This window comes from Triticum aestivum, chromosome 7D (assembly GCF_018294505.1).
Source record: "Triticum aestivum cultivar Chinese Spring chromosome 7D, IWGSC CS RefSeq v2.1, whole genome shotgun sequence".
NCBI classification, from domain to species: Eukaryota; Viridiplantae; Streptophyta; class Magnoliopsida; order Poales; family Poaceae; genus Triticum; species Triticum aestivum.
In genome coordinates, this window is record NC_057814.1 from 210,621,841 (window position 1) to 210,641,166 (window position 19,326).

At 44.3% G+C, this 19,326-nt stretch overlaps 1 protein-coding gene across 1 annotated transcript; it reads right to left on the minus strand.

The window, feature by feature from the left end:
• Positions 1-2,920, minus strand: LOC123166012 (tonoplast dicarboxylate transporter). The gene is made up of 6 exons (XM_044583772.1): positions 2,183-2,920; positions 1,595-2,081; positions 1,219-1,262; positions 985-1,080; positions 379-889; positions 1-257 (listed from the first exon to the last, which is right to left on the minus strand). The coding sequence occupies exons 1-6, from the start codon at positions 2,882-2,884 to the stop codon at positions 223-225; spliced, it is 1,875 nt and encodes a 624-aa protein (XP_044439707.1). The 5' UTR covers positions 2,885-2,920; the 3' UTR covers positions 1-222.
• Positions 2,921-19,326: the final 16,406 nt, after the last annotated feature.

Here is a 19,326-nt window from a genome sequence, read left to right on the forward strand (position 1 = left end):
TACAAAAATATGATCACATTGGGCATATTTAGAATACATATAAGTATTTATACAGGCACATTGTACAAAACCGCTTGCTTAATCCTATACAAACCATATCCCGAACCCGCAGCAAGGTGCAGTCATGAGGCATGACATGCTGAAACTGCTGTTCAACCTCAGTATCCTGACAGACCAAGGTTGAAAGGTTCCACAACTTGCATCCATGATCCATGTCCCTAGCTAGGACTTGTTGTCCATGCCAAAAATCACTGATCCTGCACGATCAAATTAACAGTAGAAAAATGTAAGAGAGGGCAATAAGGCATCATCACTTAGTTACCGATGGACGACTAATTCCTCACGGTGCTTGGTGCAGGAGGAGGCGTTGTTAATTACCTAGTGTTGGTAGCAAGACCGTCAGAGCTGCAACTCCGACGACCTTGAGGGGCAGCCCAGTGGCCACCAGATCCTTGATGGTGATGTGGTCGGTGCTGAAGCCGACAACATTCGACGGCGACCCGGTGGGAAACAAGTACGACAGCTGGGCCCCGACCGCGCCGGAGATCATAAGCAGCGCCGGGTGCACCTCGACGGACCTGGCCAGCTCAGCGAACAGGGGCAGCACCAGCGTGGTGGTGGAGTCGTCGGACATGAACTCGGTGATGACCCCGCTGAAGACGCAGGCCACGGGCACGATCACCAGCGTCGGCGCGCCCTCGAGGAACCTGAGGCCGTCCGAGAGGATGCCGGTCAGGCCGCTGGTCCTGAAGCCGTCGGCGATGGCGAAGCCCGCGCCGAGGAGGAGCACGATGTTCCACTGGAGCTTCCTGCACTTGTTCCAGTCCATGAGCTTCTCGCCCTCCTTCTTCCCGCTCGGGATTATGAACAGCAACGTGGCCATCATGATCTGCGTCGCAAGCGATTTGTTTGCTCCTCCATGAGATCGATCAGGTGATAGATATACAGTAGCTCGGCAACTTTATGATTATGTTGCGCACTTACCGTGACTGTTCCATCCCCAACTTGATCGTGGAAGAGAACTCCCCACCCAGGAATGTCGTCTGTTAGGTTCCTAGTCATCCATAGCACAATTAGACCCTGCAAAGGTTATCCATTTCGATGAGTTAATGACTTATGACCAAGTTGCAGGTCCATATTGTGTGACTGAAAGCACACTCTTCTTTGCTAGGTAAAACTTCTGTTGGCATAGAATAGCTGACCGGGGGTAGAATTTACCCCAAACACAGCCAAGACCATCTTCTCCGCGAAAGCCATTGGACCTGTCATAGAAGATACTAACCCCATCAGACAACTATGCATCGCCTTGGACAGTGTATTTGTGTTTTGAGCTAAAACTACTGGAACTGAGACTTGTTCCAATCAGAATCATCCAAATGCTCAAAATGCACGGCAAGTCGACGGTCAACCAGGCCACTCGCAAATACTGCTAGTAAGAAAAATGTCTAACTGAGTACGTACTTCTTTGGAAGCACTGAAATGAGCCACATTGACAAACAAGTAAAGAGAGGGTATGCCTTTTATAAAGGGACAATCAAAGAAGATGAGGCGAGAGAATAAAAAATGGCTAGTGAAGACAAGAAATGAAAGGTACCTAACAAGCTGAGCTCCCTTCTGAGGTGGCTTCCGTCAAGGTAGGAAGAGAGCGCCTTTCCGGTGTTGTTGGAGCAGTACATGAAGCAGAGAGTGACCCAGAGCGCCAAGAACATGACCAGCGCCATCGGGAGGCCGAAGCTCATCCACGAGCTGAAGGTGATGGGCTCCTCCGGGAAGTAGGCCGACCACATCCCCACCAGGATGATGTTCACTCCGGTGCCCGTTAGCGTGGCCATCCCGCCCACTGCCGACGCGTACACCACGCCCAGCACCACCGCCTTGGAGAAGCGCCGCACCTCGTCCTCCTCCTCCCCCTGGCCGGCGCCGCCCCGCGGGAACCGCTGCAGGATCCCCGTCGCCACGGGCATCATCATCACCGTGCACGCCGTGTTGTGGATCCACATGCTGACGAACGCCGTCGTGCCGGTGATCCCCAGCAGCAGCAGCGACGGCCGCACCGGGTCCCCGCAGAACCGCAGCGTGATCTGCGCAATGCGTGATGATCAGTTTAGGCGTCAAGAATTCTACTCCTAGCTGAGTGCGTGGTGGAAAAGTTTGCTATTAGCGCTTGCGCTTGCGCACGCACGTTGAGAGCGAGGCGGCGGTGGATGTGGTAGCGCTCGATGGCGAGGGCGAGGATGAAGCTGCCGAGGACGAGGGCGATGACGTCGTCCATGTACGCCTTGGCGACGGCGTCGGCGGAGGAGATGCCGAAGGCCGGGAACAGGAAGAGCGGCGCCATGGACGCCACGGCGAGGGGCACGGCGTCCGTCGCCCACCACAGGAACACCCACGCCAGCACGCCCAGCATGTTCCGCGGCGCCGCGCCGTGCGCGCCGCCGAGGTCCACGAGCGCGCATATGGCCGCGCACGCCACGGGCCCCGACGCGATCGCGGGGTACTTGTGCGCGAGCAGAGCCCTCAAGCGCGACGACGCCGTGGTCGTGGCGTCGTCGTCGCGATGCACCGGCAGCAGCAAGGGCGTCCCCGCGTCCTCCGACGAGCTCCCGCCGAAGCTGCCAGCTGGCTTCTCCATCGCCCTCGTCGTCGTCTTACTGAGGCGTGCGTGTCGTCTGCGGTGTGGCCTTATAGCAAGGCGAAGCTTGAAATGGCGTGACAAGTGGCCAAGATAAATCCCGCTGGATGACTCAGCAGCCGGATTAGTTCCGGGCATGGCGAGAAGATGAGCTGGTGGCCAGACGGCCAGGAAATTGGGAGGTGACGGGTCGCGGCCACGTCGCATCCCATGATCGCTCCAGGAGTCTGTTTCAGTCGCTACACCGATCATCGATCGTTCATAATAACTGGTACTTAACGAATAAGATTCAGCTCGAGTCGGATAATAAACATAATACGTAACAATTTTAAAAAGATTTTGTTGTGGCAACGGCGCGGGAATGTAGTGCTGAACTACTGATGAGTGATAACCACCAGTCCAAGAGCAACAAACTTATAAGTGAAAGAAATTTAATGTCGTGCACCCACCAGGCACCCAAGGGCCATTTTGCCAGTCAAGTGAGCACCCCATACGCGCCACAGGTACGTCTCTCATGGCCCCGACCCGACGAGGTTGATAGGGCATGGTCACGACATCATCATCGACGATCTCGATCTGGATCCACCTGCCAAATGGTGGGTGGGCGTCAATTCATGCAACCAATCAGTGTACCCCTCCAAAGAGGGGGAATAACCATACATGTACTGGCCTGACATTTTCTTTTATTGGCCTGACATTTGTGTTACTAGGACCTGTTACGGGACTACCTGACACTGTTCAAACCACGTGTCCGAACGAGCAAATTAGGCCTACAACTACAAGCTTGGCCGGGCCCAAGTCACTCGCTGAAAGGGATGTCGTACCACCGCGTGACCACCCACAAATTCAGAGCAAAACACGTCACTAGCTATTATTCGTGTATGTCGTGTTAGATTAATTAGTCCGAGGTGCACAATCAATCAAATCCATCGATGACAAGCAATCACACTAGCACGAGTATCACACTGAGATTCGAGGTTCATCAACATGACTACATACTAAGGCATGACTATGAACGCTCCTCCCATGTATAGTCGATGATAAGTCCGCCCAGACCGTCAGACAGCGCTTCGACCACCGCGCACAGCAGGTCCGGCAACCCCTCACGATCTCTGTCTAGCCTATCTGATTATGTCTAGTTTATCTGTCCACTTCACGTTGCGTATATATAATTGGTATGTGTTACATGTGTTCGACTCAAACCTAACCAAGTACTGCAAGGATTCTCTACCCCACGATGCTAGCAGCAGAGACACGGCCTTATGGAAGGGTTTCAAGGACCGCATCTCCCTCCATTATTTCTTCTCGTTGCTCGCTTGGTTTCGGTGCTCTTGATTTCTTTTGGCATGATCAGTGGTTGGATGTTGAAGGTTAAGGCATGTGCTCCCATGTTTATTTATTTGCTAGAAATCAGTACTGTTCCGTCCAATCCCAGTTCTCCCAAGGCGTTTGGGATGTGCAACTGCACCCAAACTTCTCCCAGACGACAGTTCATGGACTTCTGATCTTGAATCAGCTCATTGCTGCCATGGCTCCCGTCAGCTCACATAAAGATGCACGCACCCCCTCTGTTACCTGTAATAAGGTCAACACAAGCTATTTCTACCGACTGCTCACCTTCCGTAGTGTGAAGTGTGCCTTTGAGCTTTGGATCTAGGATTCCTTAATACCTTTCAAGCACAGGGTTTTTCTTTGGTTGGCCTTCCGGGGGTGCCTCAATACAAAAAAGAATATGGTCAGGAAAAGCTAGTCAGTGGTTGCCACAAATGCTGACTGTGATATTTGCCCGGCCTCTGAATCTATTGACCATTTGGTGCTTCATTGTTGTACAACCCCTGCTCTTTGGAACAAGCTGTTCCTGACTCCTTTGGCATGCTTATCTCCAGACATGGTGTATTTTGTGGAGCATGCTGTTCACCAGCTTGCTTTCAAGCGCAAATGGAACATTACTTTTCTTGCTTGCGCCATCACGCTTTGGCATGCACAGAATGATAGAGTTTTCAATTATAAATGTTTGATGGAGTCCTACATCTGGTCTTATGTCACGGACATGATCCCTCTGTGGAGCAACAGGACAAGGATGACCTGTAAACTTGGATTCACTTAATTGATGGCTAATTCTTGTATAGGTCTGATATAACCTAATTTTCGTTCCCCCTTCCTTCTGTTATTTTTCTTTCCTCCCTAGGCTGCTTGTGGCCTTGCACCTTGGTGCATCTTACAAGCTTCATGTAATTGATACACTGTCTCCAGGCTTTCGCCTGTTTTGAAATACTAGTTGACCCGTTGCGCCAAATGGCGCAGAGACCCGCTAAAGCCATGTTTTCGATGAAAATAGTTTTCTTTTGCGAGGACATATTCGATATTGATAGTAGAAAGCCCATGTGTTAAGTCATACTCCCTCCATTCCTAAATATAGGGTGTATAGTTTTTGGCACGGAAATTAAAGAACGCACATGGAGGGAAAATTTCACAAGTTTTGGGTGAGATTACACCTAACTAATTGACATGAGAAAATAGAGGAGCTTGCCTACTATAAGGAAATGTAATCAGATCCCTAAAAACATTATCTAGACGAGTGGTGCAACGCAATACACCTTATATTTCGGATTTTTTCTCAAAAATCTATACACCTTACATCAAGGAACAGAGGGAGTACTATATTGACAATATGTTTATCACGCTGAGAAATCTGAGTTTGAAAAAACAAATCATATTTCTATAACATGCATAGACCAGCTAAGGTAGCATTTCTTAGTTGAAAATATGGTTATCACGCTGAAAAATCTGGGTTTAAAAAAATCATGTTTGTATAATATGTATACACCAGTTAAGGATTTTTTTAGCGGTGTTTGCACTAAACTTTTATTTTCCATGTGCATGGAAAAAAACTCTGTGTTGTGCATATGGAGGCACAGGTATTTGAAAGGCCCATATGTTACCTAGCCCGATCCAGGAACAATTCTTTGTGTGGCCCGTCCGGAGTAAAATATGAAGTGGCAGCGCCTGCATCCATCGTACCTGTGTATTTCTTTTCTTCCTCGGTTCCGCCTTTGGGTGGGAGAAGCGTACTCAACCGCCTTCGGATTTCTCTGCATGCATGGTAACACAAATGGCCCATTATGCCATATAGCACAATGTCCATTTCAAACACGAAGTGTTTTGAAAATTAAATTAAGTTTTAGCACGGAGGATTAGTCCAGACTTGAAACAGCGGATGCAACCACTTTACCAATTCAAACTCTTCAGCAACCATTTATGATTATGATGTCAAATGGCACAAGGTGTCGATTTAGACTAATAGTTATTTGAAACGTGTTACATTTGTTCATTACAAAGTGTTAGATACAATTTCACTACACATAAGAATTTTCAAGCTCGGTTAAGAAGGTATTTTTAAGCATACAAACCACAACTCGGTGATGAAAAATTGTGGTTTAACTGTGGATGTCAAATGCTCGCGATGAAAAAAAGAAGGCATTATTTAGTTTCCTTTAGTAGGGACAGACGATGTATGTACACATCTTAGTTTGGTAGGAGAAAGCCCTATTTAAAATTAAATCTATGTTTAGTTGGTTTCTAATTTTCCTTTGGAGGAAAAAAATGGTGTTTTATTGTTCACAATTGGATGCGTATGCACATTCTTTGGTAGCAGAAATCCCACGTTTAAATCATCCTGTGTAGTAAATATGTTTATCTTTTTAGTAACTTTTTTTGAAACAAGGATATCTTTTTAGTATTCATTTGTCTGGGAAATGCACACACTAAGAATTCTGAGTTTTATGTATGAAAAAGAATATATTTTTACGACATGTATAAACCTGCCAAGGAGGGTTTTTCAGCTGTGTTTCTATTAAACTTTTATTTTGCATGTGCATGAAAAGAAAAACTTCTCGCGCATATGGAGGCACAGGTATTTAAAAGGCCCATATGCTACCTAGTGGACACTCTGCGGCTGTGAAACTGGTAAGATTTCTCCCTTCCTATTACCTAGGATTTCTCTGCATGCATAGATTTAGTTGCACCAAATGACAGAGTCCGATTTGAATTCATGCAAATTGTAACCCATTTATATGAAAAACTAGTAAGATGCCCGTGTGTTGCACGGAACACCAAGATGCATTGATCCATAATTAGTTTTTATTTTACAAAATATGTGTTGAGATCGGCTCATATTGGGATTTAACTTCTTTTATGTAACCTTGTCAAGAGGGCAGGGTGCTCCTGTGATTTCATTAAGAGTAGTGTGGGGTTCGTCTCATGTGTATCAAATATTGGTACAAATCACTAACATCGAGGTTCTCCGCCAGCGACACAACAGACACACACGGAATTCATCTGAATTCCTACGTATAGAACACATTCCCTTGTTCCAAAAAGGCACTACAAGGAGTTCCTTCGATGACATGAAATTCATGAATTTGCACTTTTGCACAAGAATCTGGAAGAGCACGTGTTGAAATTATGAGAAAAGTAAGCAACTATGCACTGGTCATGGTTCATCCTTCTCAGAGCACACATATCAAATGGATATTACAATGCTGCATCTCATTTCTACATGTGTTGTCACTTAGCACTTCCATGAAGAAATTTTCTGCACATGGATAACAGTAGGCAAGAATTAAATAAAACTAAAAAAGAGCAGTAGAGTGTTTCGAACTTCTCACCTATGAGGCGAAAACAGAACAACGCGCCACTGCGTTATGCAAAATTTTGATGTGTACAGAACGAATTACACCTCTCCATATACAAACATTTTTAAAATAACAAAATATTTCAAAGAAAATGCAAATACTTCGGTCACCCTCGGAACGATCTAAATTTCGTCAAAAAAAAATCAATGGTCTTTACCAACTATGTGGCACTTGGCATGACCATATTTTCTAGTATTAGATGTTTTTAGAAAAGAGGCGCTTGCCCGGCCTTAGACTGAGGCCCTTTCAAGGTTCACAAGATAAATAGTCCAACATAGAAAGCAAATAAGGAGGAGGAGGAGGGGATACAACAAGCCCGTAGGCTGGACACAGCGGCGCAGCGCTGGCTAATCTAACAACACGAAGATGAAGAGCTATCGAGGTAGCGAGCGACGGCAACGATCAGCCGGGGATGTCTGTCATGATGTTCGGCGCAGCTCAGTGCATCTTGCCCGCACCTTTGCCACGAGCTTCTGAACGCGCCCTCTGTCCTTTGGTCTTGCCAGAAAAGAACTAAATATTAGATGTTGAGAACTAAATATTTGTTTCAAAGGCATGTGATTAAAAATAAATCAGAAGGAACAAAGAAATAGACATCAACACGCAAAACAGAGAATAAAAGGGTAATGTGTGCATCTGAATCAATGTGCTTCACATGCAGCTTGCCAATTGAACCCTATGAAAGGGAGTCAAGGAACAAAATCAAATCCTTGCAAATTGGAGGCACCGGGAGAGAAGGGATGAAATACCTATGGATTTTGCGGTGCTGATCCAACACCTTGTGCATCGCAACAGCTAGTAACCTAGCACCATCGGCGGCACACTGGTGACTGTAGCATCCCAGTTGTTGCTGTCTTGATCTGGTGGTCGGGAAAGCCATCACCACCGCCGCATGCTCATCCTTCTCTTGCATGTTCCCCATAAAGCAACAACCATATTTTCTGTTGTAACTAAAACTGATCAAAGAAGTAGAAAAATATTGGTGTGTAGCAGGTAAAAATAATCATGTAGAATTTCAAATAACAGAATCAAAAAGGAAGTCAGGCCTTGCAGATTTAAGCCATGTCTATACATAGGAGAAAGGAAGATGATCCAAGGAGTTGTTATAATTTTTTGAAAGGCATCAGTCCTAATGAGCACTTAGGAAACCAACATAAGTCTGTGTAAACAGACAATAAGGTAACAACAGTGGTGTGGTTTACTCATTACTACTCCATATGTCAAACAACTGCAAATTTCTTTAATGGTCCGCTGAATCACCTGGTAGCCCAACAATGAAAATACATTATATATCTGTGCTAATGCCGGTCGCATCTTCAGGATATCTGCAAGTCTTTACAACTATGAATACATTTATCTTAATAAGTAGTGTCTTGCGCAGAATCAAGTACATTGTGATAGAACTTTAGATCGGAGTAGGCTAGTAGATCCGGTGAACCTACCTTGTCCGGCAGTGGATGAACTCGAGCCGGAGGCCATCGTGGTGCTGGGGCGCACGGTGATGGCGGAGAGTGGGCGAGGTGGTGGAGCTTCCCGTGAGCACCGCGCTAACCCTAGATTGGTAGGGATTGTAGGTGGGGATTGTGGCAGCGATTAACCTCGTGAATAGCGCCCCGGCCCCCACCTCTGTTTATATAGCGCGGGTCACAGGGGCCCACCAACCATGGTTTGGTTGGGCGCCCCCGATCAGGGCGCAAGTCAGGGGCCCGTTCGACCCGTTGGGCTCGAACGGGAGAGAGATCAACCTAACATTCTCCCCCTTGATCTCAACTTTACTTTTAACTTTATACTTTCTAGTTTATCTGTTTCATCACATATTGGTACATAGAGCATGTTTCATCGTCACGGCTTAATTGCCGTTAGAATCATACAGCTACAACATACGTTATGTTCAGAAACAAATTCTGTTCCTTTTGGGCCTATCCGGGAATCATAAGGCTTTCCCTTAAACCCATGCCGGCTAAGTGTTCCTTGAACACATTTGGTGGTAAGCCTTTCGTTAGCGGATCCGCAAGCATATCTTTTGTCCTTATATGCTCGAGACTTATAGTTTGATCCTGGATTTTATCTTTCACAACATAATACCTTATCTCTATTGTTTTGGCAGCATTACTCGACTTGTTGTTGTGAGCGTAAAATACCGCGGGCTGGTTGTCGCGGTACATCTTTAGTGGTTTGTGAATACAATCTACCACTTTTAAGTCGTGTACAAATTTCTTTAGCCATATCGCCTGCCCCGTGGCTTTGAAGCATGCTATAAATTCTGCATACATCGTGGATGATGCAACTATCGACTGTTTGGAGCTTTTCCATGAAATAGCTCCCCCAGCGAGGGTGAATATGTATCCTGACGTGGATTTTCTATCATCTCTGTCCCCCGCAAAATCTGCGTCTGAATACCCTTTTATCTCTAGGGAATCACTTCTCCTGTATATTAGCATGTAGTCCTTCGTGCCTTGCGCATAACGCAATGCTTTCTTTACCATCTTCCAGTGCTCTAGGCCTGGATTCTCTTGATATCTACCGAGTACCCCGGTGATAAAAGCTAAGTCAGGGCGAGTGCACACTTGTGCATACTGTAAGCTGCCAACTGCCGAAGCATATGGTACTGCTTTCATTTGATCGATCTCATACTGGTTCTTGGGACATTGAAATTTCCCAAAACTATCGCCCTTGACTATTGGAGCAGGTGTGGCTTTACTCGCATGCATATTATACTTTTTAAGAACCTTTTCTAAATATGCTTGCTGAGATAGTCCTAAGACTCCATTGTTCCTATCTCGGTGAATTTCTATGCCCAAAACATATGATGCTTCACCAAGATCTGTTATGTCAAAATTTGAGGATAAGTATTTCTTTGTTTCTTGTAGTAGACTAACATCACTACTAGCAAGCAGGATATCATCCACATACAAGATTAGGAAAATATATTTCCCATTTTTAAACATTGCATAAATGCAATTATCCTCAATATTTTCTTTAAATCCAAAACTTTTAATCGTTTGATTGAACTTTAGATACCACTGCCGAGAGGCTTGTCTTAATCCATAAATGGATTTCTTCAGGCGGCATCCCATATTTTCGTTGCCTTCCATGATAAAACCCTTGGGTTGTTTCATGTAGACCTTTTCTTTTAAATCACCATTCAGAAATGCCGTCTTAACATCCATTTGATGTAACTCTAAATCAAAATGAGCAACTAATGCCATTATGATTCTGAAGGAATCCTTACATGAGACTGGAGAAAATGTCTCATTGTAATCTATCCCTTCTCTTTGTGTAAATCCTTTTGCCACGAGTCGTGCTTTATACTTTTCTATATTCCCTTTAGAGTCATACTTAATTTTGTAGACCCATTTACAGCCTACTGTTTTGGCTCCTTTGGGAATTTCCTCTAAGTCCCAAACATCTTTGGAACTCATCGATTTCATCTCGTCTTCCATTGCCTTCATCCACTTCGATGAATGAGGGCTTCTCATGGCTTCTTCATATGAGGTGGGATCTTTTTCCATATGAACCATTTCTGTGTTATAAACTTTAAAGTCAGTAGAAATAGCTGACTTTCTTGGTCTTGTAGACCTTCTAAGGGCCTCAGTTTCTGGCACATTTTGTGCCTCAACTTCTGGCACTTCTTCTAAAATTTGCTGTTGCACCTCCCTTTCATGCTCAACAACGGGTTTAGTCGGCTCCTGACGGACAGGTTCCGGGTTTTCCCCCATAGCGGTCATGGGTGGAGTTGCAACTGGTAGTGAGAAAAATGGCTCCTGAATCATCGGATTAGGTGCATGCACCCTCTTCTCCTCAAGATCAATTTTCCGAGCTACCAAGCTCCCCCTCATCATTTCGTCCTCTAAGAAGACTGCATGTCTCATTTCTACAAAGTTTGTATATCTGTCAGGGCAGTAGAAACGAAAACCTTTTGATCTGTCTGGATAGCCAATGAAGTGGCAACTTACTATTTTGGGATCTAACTTTGCAATGTTTGGATTAAACATTTTGGCCTCAGCAGGGCACCCCCACACCTTGAAGTGTTGTAGGGAGGGCATCCTTCCTGTCCATAGCTCGTACGGCGTTTTGGGCACCGACTTGCTTGGTACTCTATTGAGAATGTGAATGGTGGTTTTAAGCGCCTCCATCCATAATCCCAATGGCAAGTTGGAATAACTCATCATGCTGCGCACCATATCCATAAGGGTACGGTTGCGCCTTTCAGCTACTCCATTTTGCTGAGGCTCGCCTGGCATTGAATACTGGGCTACTATGCCAGTCTCCTGCAAGAACTTCGCAAAAGGTCCAGGGACTTGGCCATATGGAGTGTGTCGACCGTAGTACTCTCCCCCACGGCCGGACCTTACTATCTTTATTCTTTTATCGTGCTGATTTTCAACTTCAGCTTTGAATATTTTAAATTTATCCAACGCTTCCGATCTTTCTTTGATTGGATAAATATAACCATAGCGAGAGTAATCATCTGTGAATGTTATGAACGAGTCATATCCATCCACACTTTTCACCGGAAATGGTCCACAAATATCAGTGTGAATGATTTCTAGTGTGCCTGTGCTATGGATTGCACCTTTTTTGATTTGTTTTACGTACTTTCCTTTAACGCAATCTATGCATTGTTCTAAGTCTAAAAATTCTAACGGAGGAAGAATTTCACTTTTGACTAATCTTTCTATTCTCCCCTTCGAAATATGGCCCAAGCGATAGTGCCATAATTTCGATGAGTCAAATGTTCTTTTTCTTTTCTTTTGTTCTTTATTCGACGCAGAAACATGTTCTTTCACATTGCAAACGGAGTAAACTTTTTCACGAAGTGATAACAAATAAAGCTCATCATGTAGTAAAGCATCACCCACATAAGCATTATTTAACCAAATGGCACACTTGCCATGTCCAAAATAACACTCATAATTATCTTTGTCCAAGCAAGAAACACTTATTAAGTTTCTATGACATGATGGAACAAATAAAACATCTCTAAGTAGAAGATTGAATCCATCAGCTAACTCCAAGGAGATATCACCGACAGCTTCAACTTCTGCTTCAACTCCGTTCGCCACTTCAATGCGTCTTTCACTTCTTAGCGTAGTCCGCGTCGAATGGAATCCCTGTAAAGAATTTGCAACATGAACAGTTGCTCCTGAGTCAATCCACCAAGTGGATTTTGAAAACTGTGCATACAGGGATTCATTTACAAATGAAACTATATTGTTACCTCTTTTTGCCATGATCGACTTTAGCCAACATGACAGTCTTTCTTGTAATGCCCGGTCTTCTTACAGTGGAGACAAGTGTCTTTGTCCACTGAGAAAGGTTGTTGGTGACGCTGATGCTGATAGGAAACTTTTCCTTGTGGCTTTGAAGGAGAACTTTTGTTGTTTAGATTGTAATTCTTTCTTTTGTGACCCTGCACATAGTTGAGTGTACCACCATGTGAGGCTTTGAGTCTCTCCTCTTCTTGAACACACATTGCTATTGTCTTTTCAACATCCCATGTTCCAGGTGACATATTATAGTTCACAACAAAAGCTTCAAACTCCTTCGGCAGTGAAGCCATGACAAGGTGGACCAGGAGCGCTAGTTTGATCTCCAGATCCGCATCCATGGGCTTGAGCTTTGCTGCCATATTGCTCATCCTGAGGATGTGCTCTCTTATGCCATGACTACCACCTGTGTATTTTTCTGTCACCAGTTGCTCTAACACCTGGGTGGCATATATCTTTGAAGAGCCAGTGAACTGGCTCTTTATCTTTGAGAGCAACTCCCCTGCGGAAGTGCACTCTGCAATGGAGCCCACAATGGCGCTCTCAACGGTGTTCTTTATAAAAGCCATGCATTTTTTATTTGCATTGACCCACTTTTGATTATCTATGAGGTAGGACTGCTCCAAAGGAGCATAGTCCCCTTCCTTTTTAGCCCATGCAGCATCATCATCAGTAGCCTCTCTTACTGGCTCTGTGGGTCTGACTGAAGGAAATATGCCCTAGAGGCAATAATAAAGTTATTATTTATTTCCTTATATCATGATAAATGTTTATTATTCATGCTAGAATTGTATTAACCGGAAACATAATACATGTGTGAATACATAGACAAACAGAGTGTCACTAGTATGCCTCTACTTGACTAGCTCGTTAATCAAAGGTGGTTATGTTTCCTAGCCATAGACATAAGTTGTCATTTGATTAACGAGATCACCTCATTAGGAGAATGACGTGATTGACTTGACCCATTCCCTTAGCTTAGCACCCGATCGTTTAGTATGTTGCTATTGCTTTCTTCATGACTTATACATGTTCCTCTGACTATGAGATTATGCAACTCCCGTTTACCGGAGGAACACTTTGTGTGCTACCAAACGTCACAACGTAAATGGGTGATTATAAAGGTGCTCTACAGGTGTCTCCAAAGGTACTTGTTGGGTTGGCGTATTTCGAGATTAGGATTTGTCACTCCGATTGTCGGAGAGGTATCTCTGGGCCCACTCGGTAATGCACATCACTATAAGCCTTGCAAGCATTGTGACTAATAAGTTAGTTGCGGGATGATGTGTTACGGAATGAGTAAAGAGACTTGCCGGTAACGAGATTGAACTAGGTATCGAGATACCGACGATCGAATCTCGGGCAAGTAACATACTGATGACAAGGGAACAACGTATGTTGTTATGCGGTCTGACCGATAATGATCTTCGTAGAATATGTCGGAGCCAATATGGGCATCCAGGTCCCGCTATTGGTTATTGACCGGAGACGTGTCTCGGTCATGTCTACATAGTTCTCGAACCCGTAGGGTCCGCACGCTTAAAGTTATGATGACAGTTTTATTATGAGTTTATGTATGTTGATGTACCGAAGGAGTTTGGAGTCCCGGATGAGATCGGGGACATGACGAGGAGTCTCGAAATGGTCGAGACGTAAAGATCGATATATTGGACGACTATATTCGGACTTCGGAAAGATTCCGAGTGATTCGGGTATTTTTCGGAGTACCGGAGAGTTACGGGAATACGTATTGGGCCTTATTGGGCCATACGGGAAAGAAGAAAAAGGGCCTCAAGGGTGGCCGCACCCCTCCCCTTGGTCTGGTCCGAATTGGACTAGGGAAGGGGGGCGCCCCCTTCCTTCCTTCTCTTTTTCCCTTCCTCTTTTCCTATTCCATATGGGAGGTGGAATCCTAGTAGGACTCCACACTTGGTGCGCCCCTCCTAGGGCCGGCCTCCTCCTCCCTTGCTCCTTTATATACGGGGGCAGGGGGGCAACCCAGAGACACAACAATTGATCCTTGAGATCTTTTAGCCGTGTGCGGTGCCCCCCTCCACCAAATTACACCTCGATAATATCATTGCGGAGCTTAGGCGAAGCCCTGCGTCGGTAGAACATCATCATCGTCACCACGCCGTCGTGTTGACGAAACTCTCCCTCAACACTCGGCTGGATTGGAGTTCGAGGGACGTCATCGAGCTGAACGTGTGTAGAACTCGGAGGTGCCGTGCATTCGGTACTTGATCGGTCGGATCGTGAAGACGTACGACTACATCAACCGCGTTGTGATAACGCTTCCGCTGTCGGTCTACAAGGGTACGTGGACAACACTCTCCCCTCTCGTTGCTATGCATCACCATGATCTTGCGTGTGCGTAGGAAATTTTTTGAAATTACTACGTTCCCCAACAGTGGCATCCGAGCCTTGTTTTATGCGTTGATGCTATGCACGAGTAGAACACAAGTGAGTTGTGGGCGATATAAGTCATACTGCTTACCAGCATGTCATACTTTGGTTCAGTGGTATTGTGAGATGAAGCGGCCCGGACCGACATTACGCGTACGCTTACGCGAGACTGGTTTCACCGTTCGGAGCACTCGTTGCTTAAAGGTGACTGGCGGGTGTCTGTCTCTCTCACTTTAGTTGAACCGAGTGTGGCTACGCCCGGTCCTTGCGAAGGTTAAAACAGCACCAACTTGACAAACTATCATTGTGGTTTTGATGCGTAGGTAAGAACGGTTCTTGCTAAGCCCGTAGCAGCCACGTAAAACTTGCAACAACAAAGTAGAGGGCGTCTAACTTGTTTTTGCAGGGCATGTTGTGATGTGATATGGTCAAGACATGATGTGATATAATGTGTTGTATGAGATGATCATGTTTTGTAACCGAGTTATCGGCAACTGGCAGGAGCCATATGGTTGTCGCTTTATTGTATGAGATGCAATCGCCATGTAATAGTTTTACTTTATCACTAAGCGGTAGCGATAGTCGTAAAAGCAATAAGTTGGCGAGACGACAACGATGCTACGATGGAGATCAAGGTGTCGCGCCGGTGACGATGGTGATCATGACGGTGCTTCGGAGATGGAGATCACAAGCACGGTGCTTCGGAGATGGAGATCACAAGCACAAGATGATGATGGCCATATCATATCACTTATATTGATTGCATGTGATGTTAATCCTTTATGCATCTTATCTTGTTTTGATTGACGGTAGCATTATAAGATGATCTCTCACTAAAATTTCAAGATAAAAGTGTTCTCCCTGAGTATGCACCGTTGCAAAAGTTCTTCGTGCTGAGACACCACGTGTTAATCGGGTGTGATAGGCTCTACGTTCAAATACAACGGGTGCAAAACAGTTGCACACGCGGAATACTCAGGTTAAACTTGACGAGCCTAGCATATACAGATATGGCCTCGGAACACAGAGACCGAAAGGTCGAGCGTGAATCATATAGTAGATATGATGAACATAGTGATGTTCACCATTGAAACTACTCCATCTCACGTGTTAATCGGACATGGTTTAGTTGCTTTGGATCACGTAATCACTTAGATGATTAGAGAGATGTCTATCTAAGTGGGAGTTCTTAAGTAATATGATTAATTGAACTTAAATTTATCATGAACTTAGTCCTGATAGTATTTTGCAAATTATGTTGTAGATCAATAGCTCGCGTTGTTGCTTCCCTGTGTTTATTTTTTGTTCCTAGAGAAAAATTATGTTGAAAGATGTTAGTAGCAAAGATGCGGATTGGATCCGTGATCTGAGGATTATCCTCATTGCTGCACAGAAAAATTATGTCCTTGATGCACCGCTAGGTGACAGACCTATTGCAGGAGCAGATGCAGACGTTATGAACGTTTGGCTAGCTCAATATGATGACTACTTGATAGTTTAGTGCACCATGCTTAACGGCTTAGAATCGGGACTTCAAAGACGTTTTGAACGTCATGGACCATATGAGATGTTCCAGGAGTTGAAGTTAATATTTCAAGCAAATACCCGAGTTGAGAGATATGAAATCTCCAACAAGTTCTATAGCAAAAAGATGGAGGAGAATCGCTCAACTAGTGAGCATGTGCTCAGATTGTCTGGGTACTACAATCGCTTGAATCAAGTGGGAGTTTATCTTCCAGATAAAATAGTGATTGACAGAATTCTCTAGTCACCATCACCAAGTTAGTAGAACTTCGTGATGAACTATGGTATGCAAGGGATGACGAAAGTAATTCCCGAGCTCTTCGTGATGCTGAAATCGACGAAGGTAGAAATCAAGAAAAACATCAAGTGTTGATGGTTGACGAGACCACTTCAAGTGTTGATGGTTGACGAGACCGCTAGTTTCAAGAAAAGGGCAAAGGGAAAAAGGGGAACTTCAAAAAGAACGGCAAGCAAGTTGCTGCTCAAGTGAAGAAGCCTAAGTCTGGTCCTAAGCCTGAGACTAAGTGCTTCTACTGCAAAGGGACTGGTCACTGGAAGCGGAACTACCCCAACTATTTGGTGGATAAGAAGGATGGCAAAGTGAACAAAGGTATATTTGATATACAGATTATTGATGTGTACTTTACTAGTGTTTATAGCAATCCCTCGGTAATTGATACTGGTTCAGTTGCTAAGAGTAGTAACTCGAAACGGGAGTTGCAGAATAAACAGAGACTAGTAAAAGTGAACAAAGGTATATTTGATATACAGATTATTGATGTGTACTTTACTAGTGTTTATAGCAACCCCTCGGTAATTGATACTGGTTCAGTTGCTAAAGAGTAGTAACTCGAAAACGGGAGTTGCAGAATAAACAGAGACTAGTAAAAGGCGAGGTGACGATGTGTGTTGGAAGTAGTTCCAAGATTGATATGATCATCATCGCACACTCCCTGTACTTTCGGGATTAGTGTTGAAACTAAATAAGTGTTATTTGGTGTTTGCGTTGAGCATGAATATGATCTGATCATGTTTATTGCAATACGGTTATTCATTTAAGTTAGAGAACAATTGTTGTTCTGTTTACATGAATAAAACCTTTATGGTCATACACACCAACGAAAATGGTTTGTTGGATCTCGATCGTAGTGATACACATATTCATAATATTGAAGCCAAAAGATGCAAAGTTAATAATGATAGTGCAACTTATTTGTGGTACTGCCGTTTAGGTCATATTGGTGTAAAGCGCATGAAGAAACTCCATACTGATGGGATTTTGGAATCACTTGATTATGAATCACTTGATGCTTGCGAACCGTGCCTCATGGGCAAGATGACTAAAACGCCGTTCTCCGGAACTATGGAGAGAGCAACAGATTTGTTGGAAATCATACATACAGATGTATGTGGTCCGATGAATATTGAGGCTCGTAGCAGGTATCATTATTTTCTGACCTTCACAGATGATTTGAGCAGATATGGGTATATCTACTTGATGAAACACAAAGTCTGAAACATTTGAAAAGTTCAAAGAATTTCAGAGTGAAGTGGAGAATCATCGTAACAAGAAAATAAAAGTTTCTACGATATGATCGCAGAGGTAAAATATTTGAGTTACGAGTTTGGCCTTCAGTTAAAACAATGTGAAATAGTTTCACTACTCACGCCACCTGGAACACCACAGTGTAATGGTGTGTCCGAACGTCATAACCGTACTTTATTGGATATAGTGCAATCTATGATGTCTCTTACCAATTTACCACTATCGTTTTGGGTTATGCATTAGAGACAGCTACATTCACGTTAAATAGGGCACCATCAAAATCCGTTGAGACGACGCCTTATGAACTGTGGTTTGGCAAGAAACCAAAGTTGTCGTTTCTTAAAATTTTGGGGTTGCGATGCTTATGTGAAAAAATTTCATCCTGATAAGCTCAAACCCAAATCGGAGAAATGTGTCTTCATAGGATACCCAAAGGAGACAGTTGGGTACACCTTCTATCACAGATCCGAAGGCAAGACATTCGTTGCTAAGTATGGATCCTTTCTAGAGAAGGAGTTTCTCTCGAAAGATGTGAGTGGGAGGAAAGTAGAACTTGATGAGGTAACTGTACCTGCTCCCTTATTGGATCACAGAAATCTGTTCCTGTGACTTCTACACCAATTAGTGAGGAAGTTAATGATGATGATCATGTAACTTCAGATCAAGTTACTACCAAACCTCGTAGGTAAACCAGAGTAAGATCCGCACCAGAGTGGTACGGTAATCCTGTTCTGGAGGTTATGTTACTAGACCATGACGAACCTACGAACTATGAAGAAGCGATGGTGAGCCCAGATTCCGCAAAATGGCTTGAGGCCATGAAATCTGAGATGAGATCCATGTATGAGAACAAAGTGTGGACTTTGGTTGACTTGCCCGATGATCGGCAAGCAATTGAGAATAAATGGATTGTCAAGAGGAAGACGGACGCTGATAGTAGTATCACTATCTACAAAGCTAGAATTGTCGCAAAAAGGTTTTCGACAAGTTCAAGATGTTGACTACGATGAGAGTTTCTCACTCGTATCTATGCTTAAGTCTGTCCGAATCATGTTAGCAATTGCCGCATTTTATGAAATCTGGCAAAGGGATAAACAAAACTGCATTCCTTGATGGATTTATTAAAGAAGAGTTGTATATGATACAACCAGAAGGTTTTGTCAATCCTAAAGGTGCTAACAAAATATGCAAGCTCCAGCGATCCATCAATGGACTGGTGCAAGCATCTCGGAGTTGGAATATACGCTTTGATAA